This window comes from Eucalyptus grandis, chromosome 6, assembly GCF_016545825.1.
Source record: "Eucalyptus grandis isolate ANBG69807.140 chromosome 6, ASM1654582v1, whole genome shotgun sequence".
NCBI classification, from domain to species: domain Eukaryota; kingdom Viridiplantae; phylum Streptophyta; class Magnoliopsida; order Myrtales; family Myrtaceae; genus Eucalyptus; species Eucalyptus grandis.
Window position 1 is genome coordinate 41,780,946 of NC_052617.1, and position 17,164 is coordinate 41,798,109.

The 17,164-nt window shown below is 38.1% G+C and overlaps 2 protein-coding genes across 3 annotated transcripts; one reads left to right on the plus strand and one right to left on the minus strand.

The window, feature by feature from the left end:
• The first annotated feature begins 1,915 nt into the window (after window positions 1-1,915).
• Window positions 1,916-15,106, plus strand: LOC104449861 (regulator of telomere elongation helicase 1 homolog). Of its 2 annotated transcripts, XR_726627.3 has the most exons (24): window positions 1,916-2,176; window positions 2,869-3,095; window positions 3,440-3,588; window positions 4,066-4,147; window positions 4,270-4,417; window positions 4,627-4,783; window positions 4,973-5,256; window positions 5,402-5,447; window positions 5,636-5,777; window positions 5,861-6,015; window positions 6,554-6,645; window positions 6,725-6,832; window positions 6,922-6,990; window positions 8,564-8,650; window positions 9,242-9,298; window positions 9,387-9,502; window positions 10,192-10,249; window positions 10,315-10,420; window positions 10,835-10,881; window positions 10,987-11,604; window positions 12,446-12,591; window positions 13,776-13,858; window positions 14,330-14,571; window positions 14,667-15,106. XR_726627.3 is itself a non-coding variant. In XM_010064151.3 (23 exons), exons 1-22 carry the CDS (start codon window positions 2,075-2,077, stop codon window positions 13,855-13,857), a joined length of 3,078 nt encoding a protein of 1,025 aa, XP_010062453.2. In that variant the 5' UTR covers window positions 1,916-2,074; the 3' UTR covers window position 13,858; window positions 14,330-15,106. The 2 variants fall into 2 exon arrangements, 1 of the variants encoding a protein (XP_010062453.2); XM_010064151.3 differs by having other exon boundaries at window positions 14,330-15,106.
• A 712-nt stretch (window positions 15,107-15,818) lies between these two features.
• Window positions 15,819-17,023, minus strand: LOC104449862 (transcription repressor OFP14). Its single transcript, XM_010064152.3, has one exon. It carries the CDS (start codon window positions 17,020-17,022, stop codon window positions 16,090-16,092), a length of 933 nt encoding a protein of 310 aa, XP_010062454.2. The 5' UTR covers window position 17,023; the 3' UTR covers window positions 15,819-16,089.
• Between the last annotated feature and the right edge of the window lie 141 nt (window positions 17,024-17,164).

A 17,164-nucleotide genomic window follows, 5' to 3' on the forward strand; every position in this document is an offset into this window, starting at 1 on the left:
AATACTTGACCCGTTTAATTAAACTTAAGAAAGCTTATTTCTTATGATTTATTTAAAAAATTGTATTGCTAAGATACTTTTATGCAATACAAATTTAATACGCACGGTTTTATAATTTTCAAAATTTTACTTTTTTAAAAATCGAATTTTTATTTTTTTTATTTTTAATTTTAAGAATATTTACTTTTTTTTTAAGAATATATCTTTTTCTTATTCTTCAGCTGGTCATTGACCATGATGACGACCGGCAACCAACCACAAGCAAGCTTCCAGCTCACTGGGCTCGCCCAATGTCGGTGAGCTCGAGTCTTGCTCGATTGTCGAGGCTCAAGCCTTGCTAGATGTAGTGAGCTTGAGCATCATTGATGTTTGGTGAGGCCTCTACCTCGCTGGATTCGGCGAGCTCGAGTCTTGTCGGATTTGGCAAGGCTCGAGCCTTGCCCAACGTTTGCAAGCTTAAGTCTCGCTTGATTGGTGAGGTTCGGGCGAGACTCAAGCCTTGCCAACATCTGGTGAGGCCTTAGCCTCGCCAGATGCGGCTAGCTCGAACTCGCCTAACGCTGATGAGCTCGAGCCTTGCCTGGCCGATCGCCGACCATCGCCGTGCCGGTCTTAGGAAGGAGGAAGAAGAAAAAGAAAAGAAAATAAAATAAAATAAAATTGAAATGTAAAAAATAATGATGATTTTGATTTTTATAAAAAAATATTTCTAAAGTTAAAGAGGCAAGAAAGAGATCGTGAGGCTTTAGTTAAAAATGGGTTGTAAGTCCAACCAATTTAAGACCCATTTATCTTAAACCTTCAATTTTTAAACCTATTTAACTAGTTTTTTTTTTTTTTTTAAGTGACCCATATATGACCCATTTATATCATAAATGGGTCATATATTGGTCTAAGACTCATTTTGCCACCTCTAGTTAAAAGCAACTAAAAAAATGATTGGAAATTAGTAATTCGAGTCAAGAGTCGGTTAATTCAAATTTAAATTATAAAGTTATTAGATAAGATGATAATTTGGAGTTGATAAAATAAAACGTTGACAGGTGGCTCGAATAAGCATTATTAACCTAAAATGTAATTGATGACTTCACTGGATGAAACATGGTAACTTACTTCGACCAAAGTTGGTAATTCTGTGTTAAAGTCGTAAGCTACAACCACAAAAAGGTGATTTGTTAGAGTTATTGGTAATTTGTAAAGAATCTAATAAATGTTGATAATTTAAATGGTAAGTGTATTGGAAGTTTTAAAAGGTATCATGAAGATATAAATTGAGTTATAATTTTTTTTCAAAAGTATAATTAATTTTAAAAACCTGTTAAAAATACAATTGATTCATAAAACTTATAAAAGTGAAATAAAATATTAACAGTTGTCAAGTCGATACAATCAAATCCATTTTTATTTTTTTTATCTTTGAACTCACATTTTTTTTTCCAATCATGTTGTCAAACTCATAATTAATTTAAATCCAATTCGGATTGTATGAATTTATTTATCAAATCCCTTTAATTAAGGCTAACATATACATCGGTGCCAATAAGAGTTTGGTATGAACTTTTCGTTTGGACCATCGTTGACAATCAATATTCGTAACACAAAAAATTTAAACAGTGATAATCATAGCTAATCCTATAGTGATAAAATATTTCAATGTGAGAACTACATTTAAGCCTTCCGTGTCAAGCTATTGCCAACTCCGATCGACATTTCAATTCCAGTCAATCAAATTTGGAGTCGGATGGATTCGATTAGAAAGGTTACTGCAAGTTCAAAGATTTTATAGACAGATCAAAATTTTAAGGATTAGATTGTCAAAAATGCATTAACCGAGGGTTCAGAAGTAGAATTCCACCCATTTTCTCTTAAGCCCACGAGCGGGAAGAGACCATGCCCAAGCCCAGTCGAGCGCAGATATGGCGGGAAAATCTCCCATTCGCAATCGTCGCCACCGTTTCCTGCTGTTTCCTTCTTTCTAGGGTTTCATTCATCGGTCGCTCCAAATCAATCGGAAAAGAGCAGAGTCCACTGAAACTCCGAGGGGAGTTCGAGCTCCTGAAGAGTCGAAACCGCAATGCCGACGTACAAAATACGGGGAATCGATGTGGATTTCCCTTTCGACGCCTACGATTGCCAGCTCGTTTACATGGAAAAAGTCATCCAGGCTCTCCAAGAAGTGAGTCGTGGAAATCATTGCGCTTTCGTCGCGTACTACTAAGCCTATTTTACTGATCGCGTGCTTACGTAGCCTTGTTTGATCGCACATCATTGATTGGAACCGACACTGGATTTGTCATCTGGAGTTATGCTGTGTGGTGATTTTGTCACTCCGTTGCGTAGTAAGTAGACATTGTCGGTGATCTTACATCACACGTCGAATATGATCGGTTGATGTCGTGACTTCTATTGGAATAGAGAAGTTTTTGATGTCTCTTCAAATTTGGTTTTTGGGGAGAAAATATTTCGGTATAACTGTTGCATCCCACAATCTTTTAGTTCGGATGTATATGGTTCGCAGTCATTTTGATGGTATAATTGCATTTCGCATGTTTGGTCCCTCAAGAAATCTGTCAAAAGGTGGGAAGAATTCTCCTTTTGTTTTTCCATATTGAACAGCTATGATGAACTTTCATCTAACCCCTGCAAATATCTGTGCTCTTGCATCTTTAGCTGAATAGATGATAATATACCTCGAGTATCAGTAACGCCTCAGGGTGACATCGGGGAATTAGAAAAAATTGTTTGCAGTTCACTTGATTTTGTAATACCTGCTTATGCTATTGTGAAAGGGTATTCCTTTTTTCATTCTTTTGTTATGAAATCAACTCAGCTTATTCATCATGATCTGTGGATTTTATGATCTTATAGAGGTGTAATGCTCTATTGGAGAGCCCTACTGGAACTGGAAAGACATTATGCCTTCTCTGTGCTACTTTGGCGTGGAGGAAGAGCTTGGGAAGCTTCTCAACTGGTTCTGCTAAGCCAGACTCACAGTCTAATTCCAATGTAAACAATTTTCCGACTATAGTGTACGCTTCTCGCACTCATAGTCAGCTGCGCCAAGTGATTCAAGAACTGAAAAGAAGCAACTACAGGTCAAATTATTTTTTCAGCTCTGTACTTTTCCTCTTTTGCAGTCCGTATTTTGTTTGCATATCAGTTACTCTCTGAGACTGTTATCTGGTTTAAATAGCTTCTGATACTGGTAAATCTACAACATTGTCATCATTAGTCTCGGTTTGGCCCACGTGCATCTCTGCAGTTTGCTAGTATGTGCTATATATCAATATTTCCTGTTGTACTGCCGTAGAAGCAGCCATAATTGTTAGATTTTTTCCTAGCAAATACATACAGCTAATGCTGTATCAGGCTTCTTAGTAATTTATCCATGGCTTGGGTCTAGCAAACTTGTTGATTTAGAAGTTTGTCCAATCTGCAGGCCTAAAATGATGGTCTTAGGTTCTCGAGAGCAATTATGCATCCATGATGAGGTCAGTTTGCTTCGAGGAAGAGCACAAAATAATGCCTGCCATTATGCTTGCAGAAAGGGTGCAAAGAGTCGCTGCAAGCATTATTCTCTCGTCGCTGGTAATTGGGTTGTCATTCTAATTCTCCATAAGTGTGGCTACTTAGCAGATGCATGTCTATAGATGGCAATACATCACATTCACCATATATTTGTTTGCATTTTATTTATACTATTGTTCTTCTATTCAATAACGTGAAGTAAGTTTTGTGTTTCACGAAATAATTTCAAAGTGTGTTGGTAGTTTCTCCTTTAAAAACTTTTAGTATCATGACATTCATTACACGTTATCAGAACTAACGAGGAAAACTTTACTGGTTTTTCTTTGACATATCAAAATGGAGAATATTTAGCATTAATTTGTTATTCTACTCTGGTTTAACTATTTAGCAGCTGTCTCCTTTACTTTAATATATATTACCAACTGCCTACGCTATTATGATGGCAATTTTATTGGTTTTTATCTTGTAACATACTCAAGTAATCTCTCTTCATACAATGGCAATTAACCTTTTTTGCATCTCCATGCTTTCTATAAGACTTTGTGAAGAACAGTCCATTTCTCGGGGACGATCCTGTCGACATAGAGGATTTGATTTCTATTGGAAGAAAATCTGGGCCGTAGGTTTCTCTTCTGTTGATCATTCTGATTTTGATAATTTTTCCTGTTTTTGGAATGCTATTATTTTGGCTGCACCATGGACCATTTTGCTTGTTAAATCCTCTATTCAAAATTTCTGTAGGTGTCCTTACTATATATCAAGAGAGCTCCACAAGGCTGTTGATATTCTTTTCGCTCCCTACAATTATCTGATTGATCAAAGCTACAGGAAGTCGTTGTCTCTTGACTGGAATAATAGCATACTCATTTTTGATGAAGCACATAATTTGGTGAGTAAGCAAACTTGAAATTGGTACCTGCGAAGCTTGATTATTTTGTGTTCAGACCATGATAGATGTACTTCCAGTCTTTGTTTTGATTTTCTGCTTTCCTGTTTCAAAGCTTAAATATTTGGGGAAACTAAAACAATCTGCTGTCATTGCTGCTTTATAACTTCATGTATTAGCTTATTTACATCCATAATACCAACAAATTGCAGGAAAGCTTGTGTGCAGATGCTGCCTCATTTGATCTGCCTTCTGGCCTTCTGACAGCTTGCATTTCTGAAGCCAAAAGTTGCATTGATCTCTCCGTTGATAGAAGAGATAAATCAAATGATACATCTCGAAACCCGGACAATTTTGCTATTCTTAGAGGTGCAATATCTTGGTAAACTTCAGATACTAATACATTAGTACTTTATCCATTCTTGACGGAGGGCTGCTGTGGTAGCTTTTGTGTCCAAACATATTGTAAAAGAAGGTGTGAGCATTATAGCATACAGAAGATGTATCACTGTATTCTTCTTTCTGAAGCAAGCTTATGTAATAATTCTCATCCTGCAGCATTACTTCTGAAGCTCGAAAAGAGAATTGCTGAAATACCTGTTGAATCCAAGGAATTTGGCTTTACCAAACCTGGACCTTACATCTATGAATTATTTTCTGAACTAAACATCACACATGAAACTGCCTCTATGCTCATGGGAATAATTGAGGAGGCTTCTGTGCTTCTTGAGGAATCCAAGGAACTGGAAGCAAAGGGTGGCATTTGCAGGCTTGAAACTATGGGTGAAATTCTTAAGCTGATCTTCAGAGAAAAGGAACATGCTCATTCCAATTTTTATCGTGTGAGAAGCTTATGAAATTTAAGCTTATCATTTGATAGTTAAATGTGCTTCCTTCCCAAGATCAACATTAGCTGTTAGTTTTATATATATATTTTAAACTATTTGACCAATTTCTAATTTCGACCCTTTTACTTCTTGTTTTTAGCTACATGTGCGGGAAGTTGATGCGTATCCTTCAGATGGTTTAAAAGGTAATTTAAGAAATTTTTGGTGCTTGAGTGAATTAATTATTCTTTTGTACCTGTTCATAGATAGTTGAATAGATGCCCATCCAACAATTACCCACTTTGTGGTATGTGTATAGATGCCAATAGTATGACAAAATCCATTTACACCAGTGGAATCTGTCTGTATCTGTCTATTTCTTTTGGTTGTGCAGGCAAGGCATTGAGGACTCTCAGTTGGTGGTGTTTCAATCCTGGATTAGCTATGGAAGAGTTTTCAAAGATGGGAGTTGGTTCTATTGTATTGACGTCTGGCACATTGTCTCCCATGGATTCATTTGCTCAAGAACTTAATCTGTGAGTAACTTAATGGTGGAATTTTATTTTCTTGTTTCTGACTGTCAATATTGCTGAAAAGTGAATACTGTTGGATGACTTAGAGATTTTCCTGTGCGGCTGGAAAATCCTCATGTCATATCATCAGATCAAATATGGGCTGGAGTGGTAGCAGCTGGTCCATCTGGCTGCTTATTTAATTCCTCTTATCGAAATCGGGATTCCTTAGAATACAAGCAAGAGCTTGGCAATGCTATTGGTAAGTCTGGTTTCTGCTGTTAAGCACTCATTCTCTAGTTAACTAGTTCATGGTGTGATTGTTCTTTGTTACTGATGACTTTGCCACTCAATTTGGTTGATGGAAACTCTGATGATTTCCTTTAGTTTAGTCTCTTACAATCGTTTAAAGGCAATTGGCGAGCCTAGCACTTGGTAGTTGTCTTCTAATGTGGTTATTTTAGTTCTCAAAGCCCTTATTCCTGTCCTGATTCGTCAAGAAAGAAATCCAGTAACCAACTTGAACTAAAATGCTAGTTATTACTTCATGTGATAGTCCAAAAGTTATAAAATCCTGAATTATAAAGTTGTGTTATGTTTTTGCTGATGCCTTTGCTTATATGCAAATTTAAAATTGATTTTTTGGACCAATTGAAAATTGGGTAAACCATCTCTGCGGTTGTTTATTTCAAACTTTATATGTTTCATTCATTAGGTTGTAATGTCACTTGGATATAGAAGTCTCATATTACAAAATTATGGTTTGAGACCCATTGTAATACTTGATCTTTATGTTACAGTTAATTTAGCTCGAATAGTGCCGGATGGACTGCTTGTATTTTTCCCTTCTTACTACATTTTGGATCAATGTCTTCAGTGCTGGAAGAATATGGTGAGACATTCATCATGACTGGTAAATTATTGAGGTTCTTATACTTTTGATTCCAATAAATTCTCTTTGTTTGTAATAGGCTCATCCCAATTCAGTGGACTCTAACACCATATGGGAAAGGATCTGTAAACATAAACAGCCTGTTGTGGAACCTCGACAGTCGTCACTCTTTCCTTTAGCCATTGAGGTCATCATTATTGCAAGTTTAATTAAAAAGTCCACTATTCCTGCAGATGTGTAGGATCATAGCATGACAGCATTTCATTCTTTTGACAGGACTACATGTCCAAGCTCAATGACACCTCAAACTCAGGTGCATTATTCTTTGCAGTTTGTCGTGGGAAGGTATATCTTCTCTCATGGACATGATGATGGTCACAAGTTTGCACAGAAATTGCATCATGTATTGACTTTGTTAATAAGGTTTGATAAATTGCCACATAATTTGCACAGAACAACGCTGGTCATCTGGAGATTCTCAGCCTGCAATATTCTAAACTTGTCATGTCATCTAACTATCTTTAGTTTATGAATCTACTCTTTCAATTTCTATTCCTTTGAGCTTTTAGATGGGGTATGTTTGGGATAAGCAATAGGGCTTGTCTGTTTGGATGAACCAAAAGTATTGACCCTTAAGAGAAGCTTTCTTTGTATGTGAAATCAAATTTACTACGTGGCATCAGCAAGTAGCATACTTTGAAGCCCATAAGGTGAAGTATGATTCCGTATCTAATCAATCCTAAACTAGCTGTCTTGTGTCTAGTGTCTTTGCCTTCCAAAATATTCTCCCAAGAATAAAAAGCAAATTGCAGACATTCTTCTTGTAAATGCTATCCTTTGTTTTTGCTTGCTTTGAATGTTAATTGCTTGCTTCAAATGCTAATTGATATGTATTGTCTACTAGTTCCACGTTGTGTTTGAAGGTCTCGGATTCTTTTCAATTATGTCAAGCTATAACTTGAAATATAATGCATTAATCTGACTTCTATAGAGCATTGGTTGACCGATTATCTTTGAATAACATATGGTTTGGGACCTGAACTATGCCATTTACTATGCAAAAGTTCAACTTCAAAACTTTTTAATGTATTACTTTTAGACTTTCATTAGTATGTTTAGCAGATGTTATTAACCTAATTTTATACATGTGATGCTATCTTCAATGGATATTTATGAAGCCAAATATGTTGTATGTTGAGAAATTCTCGTTTAATTTTCTATGATACAACTATCTAGTCACCACATATCAGTTGAAAATAGGCATACTCTTCATGTAATCATGTACAGCAAGGGAAAGTGTCAACGGGATGACATGAATTCATCCTTTTAGTCGGAGAACCTCATTTGAGTAAATTTATGAAAGGAGAATCCAGAAGAAGTAAGTGACATTAATTAAGTTCTTGAACAGACACAATAAGGGTAGTTAATGGGTAAAAGTAGTCATTTGAATTGCCCTCCGGTGGCAAAAGTAGTGTCCACAGGTACTTATTGAGCTACAGAAGTTGGATGCTTATCCAGTTCAACCTCTCTGTACTCTTCAATTCAGATGATTAAACTGGGACTGATATTGTTTCCCTAGATAAGGTCAAATAGGAGAACTTTACCTTAAGTTCATGTAAGCATTCCTTACATGTGATCACTTCTAATTAATCCTTTGTTTTTTTTCAAAAGTGACGAATAAGCAGGGACTAAAATTGTTGGTCTCTTAATATCTTGTCATCCTCAAAGTGAAACATCATGCTTTCAGCTGTTTGCATTGGCATCTCTATTTTTCTATCTGAAGTTTTCTCCTGCTTTGCTGTACATCCTAATTACTGTTTGATACTTTCAAAGATTTGACTTAGATTGAATGATAATAACATTACATCTTAGACTCTCCTGAATATAAACTAGCATAGCACTTCCATATATTTTTCAGGTGAGCGAAGGATTAGATTTTGCGGACAGTGCTGGCAGAGCTGTTGTAGTCACAGGCTTGCCATTTGCCACTAGGACTGATCCAAAGGTTTCATCATGCTGGCCTCTTGTTTAAATTCTTTCATGACAATTGCTATGACTGCTTATTTGCACAAAAAATTAAAGAAAGTGGGGCTATCTTTCTTAAATAAATGGGACCACGAGGACCTTATGAACAATACTGCAGTGAATTTTTTCTTTTGCCTCTCCATTCATTTCATGTAATTTATTTTGTTGTGCTTGAAAATTTAGCAAGACGTGATTGTCCCTGTCCATGACAGTAATGAGGAACAAAATTGATGTTTATCACTTTGTAGTCCACATATTTTCAGTAGGAGCATTGCTTATGCAGCCAAAAATTGTAGAAAATGGACAACCTTGATGAGCAAGATAAATAAATGGCCTGTTGGCCCTATATAGGGCATAATATATTAGTTTGTGGAGAGGGCTTTCTTGGTTCTAACTTATTAAAATGCAGAATATCTAAAGGGTCAATTTGTAGTTTGTCAGATATTACTCAGTTGTGTTTGAAAGTATTCCTAGAAGCCATTGTCAATGGTGTTCCCTTTTGTTCTATGATTCTTTTTGCATAATTTAGATATGAGGTCCCACTTTTTCATCTTATAGACCAGTTTGACAGGTGCGTTTGAAACGTGAGTACCTGGATGAGTTGGCACGCTTGCAGAAGGAAAGGAGGGTAGCGTCCTTGATGCTGGAATAAAATTTTGCTGTTGACACATGTTTGCTTTCTTCAATAAAATTTGGACCTTTACTTGCACTTGCAGATTCTAACTGGAGATGAATGGTATAACCAACAAGCATCCCGAGCTGTGAACCAGGCTGTAGGACGTGTTATTCGTCATCGTGATGATTATGGAGCCATAATCATGTTGGATGAAAGGTCATTATTTGTTCTTGTCTCATAAATCTCATCTAAAACCCTGTGAAGATGTCCTGGTATCTGCATTTACTAAAGCATATCTTGAATAGAGCATATTTACATTCCTATTCAATAATTTCAAATTCGCATATTGCAAGCTGTTATAAAGATCAGGACTTTCTAGAATTTAAAGCTTTCCGAGCTTGCTTGTTGATGAACTGCATGAAAATCCGGAACTTAAAGGCAGTTGTGAAATTGCTGCTGCAGAGTGCCCCAAGCATTGTAGCTTGCACCTGATGCAACATTTTGTGACTACTTATAAAGCTGTTTTATACTAAATAGACTAGCAGCAGGGCGCACACAGAGGTGGGCAAAAAAGAAGAGGGAAGTGGCTTGAAAGTGGATTTTTTTTTTTTTTTTTTTTTTTGGGGGGTGGGGGGTTGGGTTGTTGGAGAGAAAGAGGAGGGTTGCAGGTAAAATATTTCAAGCAAAATGGGTAAATGAAACTGGCCAAATAGTTTTAAGTAGATAGCATAATCAGTGATCGTGTTTCTCACAGTCAGAAGTTCAAACACTGCTTATGGACTTACATTTTCATTCTGTCATTGTCCTCGTTCTCCTTCAGCATGCTGGTACTTTAATAACCACTCATAACCAGTTCAACGTGGATCCTTTCAGTCTTTAATCTTTTCGTCTTGCAACTTGTACAGATTTGCACATCCGAATCGTCAGTCCCAAATATCACGTTGGATACAGCCTCACATTAAGGTAAATCTAGTGCCTCACAGCTTCTTACAGTTCTCTGTCTCCATGGCTAATTGCTGTAATTGCAGTGTTATTCTAAGTTTGGAGAAGTGGTTTATCATTTGACCCGTTTTTTCCGAGATGGAGGGAATCGTGTCCCTGCAAAGCCAAAGAAATTGCAACACAAAGACAGTGGTAAGCTCTGTGAGCTTTCTCCATTTCTATTATATTTATGTTCGGACATTGACCAATTTATCTAGCTGCATTTTTGTGAGCTATTAATCCATCAAATGCTGATAAGTTTGGATTCTCCTCTGTGCTTGATATTATGAAATGACAACAGGATAAATAACTTCTCTCATATCCACGTGATGTGAACCTGCCATTGTTCTTTACTATGTCCATATATCTGCCCTCTTTATAACATCTTTTTATCCAACTGGAAGGGCACTAGATTTCCCTTACTATGAGGCTGATAAAGAATTCTTTCAATGTTGCTGATATGAACTTTTTTTTCGCTAAAACGTTGTATCAATTGTAGTGTACCCTGCTGGATAGATTTGCTTTACTTTGACGTTACAATAAACATGTAAATGCTAACGTGTACAGGAGATACAAAAATTGTGGAGCCTATACCCTTTTCTCAAACTCCACTGGTAAACCTTTTGTTCACTTTCTCTAGATTTGGATTGCACTTCCCTGTCAACTTCTGCCCCCGTCATTTTTATTTTTCAATTGCTTGCTAATGGTTCTTGTTACAGGCTTTGCCAACAGACGATGATGGCAATTTACATCCGATATCTTTAGCTTGTGAAATGAAAAGAACTGCCAACTCAAGCCAGTTGAGAGAAGTCATTCCTGCCAATCGCTCATCTTTTTCTCCTTTGAAAAAGTTCCTGGGATCAATGGGGAGTTCTTTTGGGAATTATACCAGTAACGGACAAAAGCTACTAATGTCTGGGAGGGGCAATATACAGCAGAAAAGTGAAATAGTAGATTTAACTGCCGATTCCCTAGTTGATGAGAAACCATATAAAGGACTAACAGCACCTCGCTTTACAAAGAAGCGCAAAATATCTCACCTAGAGGACTGTGTTATGCTTGATGCTGGACATAGCAGTAAGTGTACCAATGGTGCCGAATGTTCACAATCAGAGTGCCGCTCTTCATGTGTAAATTTAGTGGAATGGGATAATTCATCCACTTCTGATGGTAGGAGCAGAAAACAAGTCCAAGGTGTTTCGATTTCTCTTCCTCGAGATGACGAGCCTATTCCAAGTATTGATGCTAATCCTCTCTCAGAGGGATCCAAAGGTGTCCAAAATGCTACTGCACCTGGCAAAGATGAGGAGAATAAAGGATCTGCTTTTCTGTTACAGGTACAGAACTCAAAAGCATGAGAAATGTGCAGTGGGTGTATATTTGTGTTGTTTCCTTATCAGGTCAACTCACTTAAGCTTTGTCAATTTCCTAAACGGCCACCATGGATGTCCGCATGTTCAATTAAAATCTAATGATGGTAGTTTTGGTTTACTGTCTACAAATATCCAGTAAGAATGCCTACAAAGTTTAAACTAGAGTACTGCATCCAGTGCTTTCTTTTCCCTGGCAAATAGGAAACTTCATTATGGCTCTACAAAGTGGCTTTTCATGATGGTTTTATGGAATGGTATGCAAATTCTGATTACTTGCGAGATGCTGCTGCAGCATAAATCTGAAGTTGAAGTTTCTTTGTGACCAAAAAAAGAAGTTGTTCTACTTGCGTATAGTCATCAATCCTTTCAAAGCTCTTTTAAAATATGACACTACCCTTGTGTATTTTTGGAAAACAAATCCGGGGGAAAAAAATTCCTGTAAGTACAAGTAAGTTTTGTTGTATAGTATGCCGAGAACGAATGCTTAGTGCTATTGTCAAATTCATTCAATGGATGGATCACCATGATGCTCTGGTTTCATAAAGATTGGGTAGGAAAAGATTTCCTTGATGAATCAATTTTGTTACCACAAGATCTGGAACTGGATTTACTCTTTGAGAATGTCTTCTTGGTGATTTACTTCTCTGATATTTATGAAAGGACTGTCAAGATGATGTGTGGGGCTTGTCAGTGCATTTGCTTCAGATATCCTGAGCTTGTTGGTGTTCCTTTTTCAAAACTTTTTAATTGTAATGCCTGACTCCAACTTTTTGCAATTTTTTCCATAAATATCTCTTTTACCCAGGTTCAGGAGAAACTTAATTCTTCAGAATATAAAGAATTTATTGGGTTTATGAAGGCACTGAAGTCCAAATCAATGAAAATAAGTTATGTTCTTCAGTCGATTGCCAGACTGTTCTCTGGACCAGAAAGGCTTCAGGTTTCTACAAGGTAATGATTTCTGTGCTTTGTTAGGTCTTAATACTATAAGCTCAAATCATCCTGTTACCCTTGTCCACGAAAGCAGATTGACCTGGTTGGTCAAACTAGTTACCTATGAAGGTCAACTGTCAAGTGTCATTTGATCTAAAAGTTCAAGCAATCAGATGAATGCATGATCTGTTATATAAATACTCCTATTCTCTCCCTCATGTGTTGACTGAGATTTAATCTAAGAATAAACGTTAAAAATTCGACCAAAAAAAAAAAATTGATGAGAAATGGGAGGCGAATGAGGAACCTGGAGAGATTTGACTACTAGACCTCCTGTTTTAATACTGTGTAAAATTTTTAGACCATTGTTAACTCATCTGAAGACCTGAACTTTTAGATGATGGCTTAGTTTAATATGTAGATGCTCTAACACATTTAGGTGTCTCCTCTAACCCCTTTTTAAGTTCTCATTCTTCGTGCCTGATTAGTATTCACTGGCTTTTCCATCTGTCCCGTCTAATGGAAAGCAAATAGTTGCATTTGGGTATTTCTGTGTAAGCAATTCAGTCATGTTGATAGACGTTTGCTTGATTTTTTTGAAAATATTTTATGTGTCCCTGTGGATTTCAACTCCCTTCTAGGAACTTCCTCATAGATTGGAGGATTATAGTTTTGTGAGGATCGGCCAGCCAGAAAGATCCTTCTCGTTTAAGAGCTTTATGTCAATGGTTTTGTACATGTCCTTTTTTTCTCACTAAGTAAGTTAATATTTGTTTATTATAAGTGCTAGTAATAGCTGAACTGATGTATTATGACAGGCTTTTATTATTTATTGGGATACTTAACATTTGAAATACTATTGATGTGTCATAAATCTGTTCCTTTTTTTTAGCCTAGTGTCCCTGCGGATCTGTTTCAAGCACATATCATCAGGCTACTGTACACTAGGCTGTTTCTAGTCCGCCAGTGCAATCCTTTTTTCCTCCATGAATGAAATACAAATTTCAGCACTACTCGAGGGATCTGTTTTTTATCTTAATATACCATATACTTGCTGTATAGTTCCTTTTCTTCACTGGAATAAAAGTTTCAACTAACATCTGGTAGGGAAAAAAGGGTCAGTTGCTGTTGCTAATAAAAGAGCCTATTTCTAATTAGAAAATGTATGTTTCATGTCACAATCTCATTGTCGGTTTTGACAGATTTAAGGATTTTATCCCCGTGAAGTATCACTCTCTGTATGAGAAGTATCTTGGAGCAAATGATGGCATCGCAGATGGTTGAAGTGAGGATTTGTTGAACTTTCTTATTTAATATGTCTATATTAGCATTCTCTTCTGTAATTTTCATCAAGCTTTTCATTCTTCAACCACGACAAAAATGAGAGGGTGTTGTAAGCCTACAATATACTGGATAGTGCATATGGGGTTTAGAAGCCAAGCCTTATATCTGGACTCAGCGGGTCTATGGTGACTCAGTTTCTAATCCACATGAATCACACCTGTTTTTGCTAAGTCATATGGTGTCAAATGCAACTAGAGCATTGTGGAAGATTCTCACATGGTCCCCTACTTATCAATTATGAAGAGTCAAATTGGACGATTAATTTTCTCCTTTTCCCCACCATTCCTTTGAAGTGGAAAAGATAGGATATAATATGCTTGTGATTCTTTTCTCTTAGAGTTCAGTTATTATTTATGCTGATCTTGCATCTCAGACACCAAAAGATGTAATGTTTTTCCTTTGTTCTTGCTAGAGAGGAGCATTGTTCTCTGCCCTTCGGTCCAGCCTAAATTATATGCAACTGCTGCATTATTTTATTGGGGAGATTAAAGTTTGAGGTTCAGGTGACGTCAATGACTCTGTATTCCATTTCCTGTCTGGGAAATATGCAAACTAGGTGTCTTTGCCGAAGTTTCAGGCAAAGTTGATGATTGGTTGCTGGGGACAATGAGCTTTCACCTGATGAACCTTGGACTGGAATTTAACAACTGAGTTGTGAGGCTTCTTTTTTTTTTTTTTTATTTATTTTTATTTTATGGAAGGCGATCTTACAATTTTCCAGCCCTGCTGGGCCACATGTTTTGGTTCAGTACAAATGGCGTAAGCTAAGGATGCTGGAGATTTAAGCTCTCGGAGAGCTGCACGTCAATCGGCTGAAGTCCTGCAGTTTCATATCGGTAGTGTTTGTGTTGAAATCTTTTGGATGCTGAAGCTATCAGGCACTGCTATTTACTTGGCCACCAAAAGAGTCTATTCTCTTCCCAGATTAAATGGAACCGTCTTCCATCGTCACTGTAATTTAACATGCTGCAAGTTTATTGGGAGTAGTCCCTTCTTTTCATGGTCCTGTATAGATGGAAATTTTATCAGTCTAGTGGAGATAGATGCTCCTCTAACTAGCTATTATAATATTCTCCTGAAAGTTCGTTGGTATTAGCTTGTGTTCGGGAGTTGTTCCTGGTGAAAATAATTGATCGTGGTGTTGTTAACTGAGGTTTTCAACAGTCAAGAGTTGTGTCTGTGGTAGGGATGAGTGGCTTCAGATGGCTGGTGGTTTTCGGTTTTTGGAGCTTGAAATTTACTCTATTATACATCCGGGAACTGACACTGTCGGCCTGATCTAGTTCTTAAGGTTTACTCAGGAAATGCTCAATTCTTTATTTTTATTTTTTTCGATGTCATTATTTTCGTATTCCTTGAATGACAAAATTTAGCAAAATATTCTTTTATTTATACAAGGCGAAAGCGGCAACAACATGAATGCACGATATAAGATATAATTTAAAGGAGAAAATTAAGGTTTTTTGGCCTGATTCCCCGGTTTGGTCTGGTTTAGCATCTAGAATTGAGAACCGGTAGGTAATAGTTGGTTCCAAAAATTTGGAATTGGGAACCGGACCAAAATTGCCCTAGTAAATTTTGTTAATCAGATTTCAGGGCCCACATTTGACCGGTGTCCGCCCCTAGTGTTGGGGTCTTTTTCATCTCTCTTTCTTTGTCCTTAAGCGTGAGGGATTGCCATGGTTCAATGCAAATCTAGTAGAAGCACCTCTCGTGCATTTGCCCAGCAAAAGAAGAAGTAAAAAAAAAAAAAAAGTGGAAATAATTTTCTCTACCTTCCATCGAAACCAAAATACCGAAATTCGAGGGAATCTGCCAAACACACATCTAAATAAATTACATTCTTCAACGCTCCTTTTCCGTCTTCGTAAGGCTACTAATGTCTAGATTTAAATACTGGATCAACTAGATCACACCGCACTGTGGAACGTGCAAAGGCAAGCTCTTGCGTTGCACCGGGGAACAACCCCCGGACAAAATCATCGTAAGCCATCTCCTTAACCTTACCGAAAACAAGAAACAAACAAAGCTCAAGGCAATAAACGCATATTTTAACATAAGATCCTTCTCCATATCAACGCATCGCATGTGATGAAAGCCATGGAATTCAACACCTATGGGCGGTTCCCCAAGTCACCTCTTAATTTAACTTAAATTCAACCTAGATCGACGCTACCCATCTCTCCTAACTTTATTCCTCCCCACCTTGTCCCGTGACCTTGCCGGAGTCCCGCCGCTGCCGCCGCCCCGGTTCCGACGCAGGACCACCATGAGATCCACGAAGGCGCTCAGTATGTACTTGTGGGACTTCTTCTCGTTCAAATTCAGGTAGCAGAACAAGAGCTCCTCCATGAACTCCCAGTCGACCTTTGCATGGCCCTGGAGCCTGGCCTCCACCATTTCTTGCATGGAACGCTTGAAATCATCGTACGGGCTAGTGGAGTGCGTCAGGACGGCGACGCAGTCGTCGGGGAGCGTGGCTTTCGTCTCGTTCTCGCGGGAATTATCTGAGCTCCCCGTTGTGACGTCGGTGATGGTTGTGGTGGTGGTCGAGGAGGTCGTGTTGGTCGCGGTCGATGTGGAGCTGGAGGTCACGTCCTCCGACATGGTCAAACTGATGCGGGCTTCCTCCATTAAGGAGCTCGACGAGCCGGGGGCCACGAAGAACCGGTTCGACCCGCACAGGTTCGCCGGCGGGTCGACGAATCTCGGCGATTCGAATAAAAATTGATCGCCCCCGCCACATTCCTTCTCGTTGTTTCCGTTGCCCTTCTTGCACGTCACAGCACCGACTCCGACTCCGACTCCGACTCCTCCATCGTCATCCCGGAGATAGAGCGACTTGAAATTCTCGAAGAGGAAGCGGTCAATGTCGTCGAGAGTAGCCGCATCGTTGCCGCCGCCGCCACCACCTCCGCTGCTACCGACGCCGTTCCTGCCCCCATCAATGGCAAACGATTGTGTTTTCGGGTGCTTGCACCCTGAGAGAATGCAGCTTTTGGAGGCTGAGATGGAGCTGTGAGGGAGTTGGATAGAAGGTGTGCGATTAGGCTTCTTGATTTTGGAAAGGTAATCTTGGAGAGATCTTTGAAGTTTCTTAGGCATTTCTTTCAAGCCTTTTGCCCGAGCATAAACTGAATATCAAGATCGAGAGGTTGGTCTATAAATAAGCAAACCCAAACATTGTAATAAATAAGCAAACCCAAAAATTGTAACTTGTGCATATATTTATAAAAATGCTGCTTGA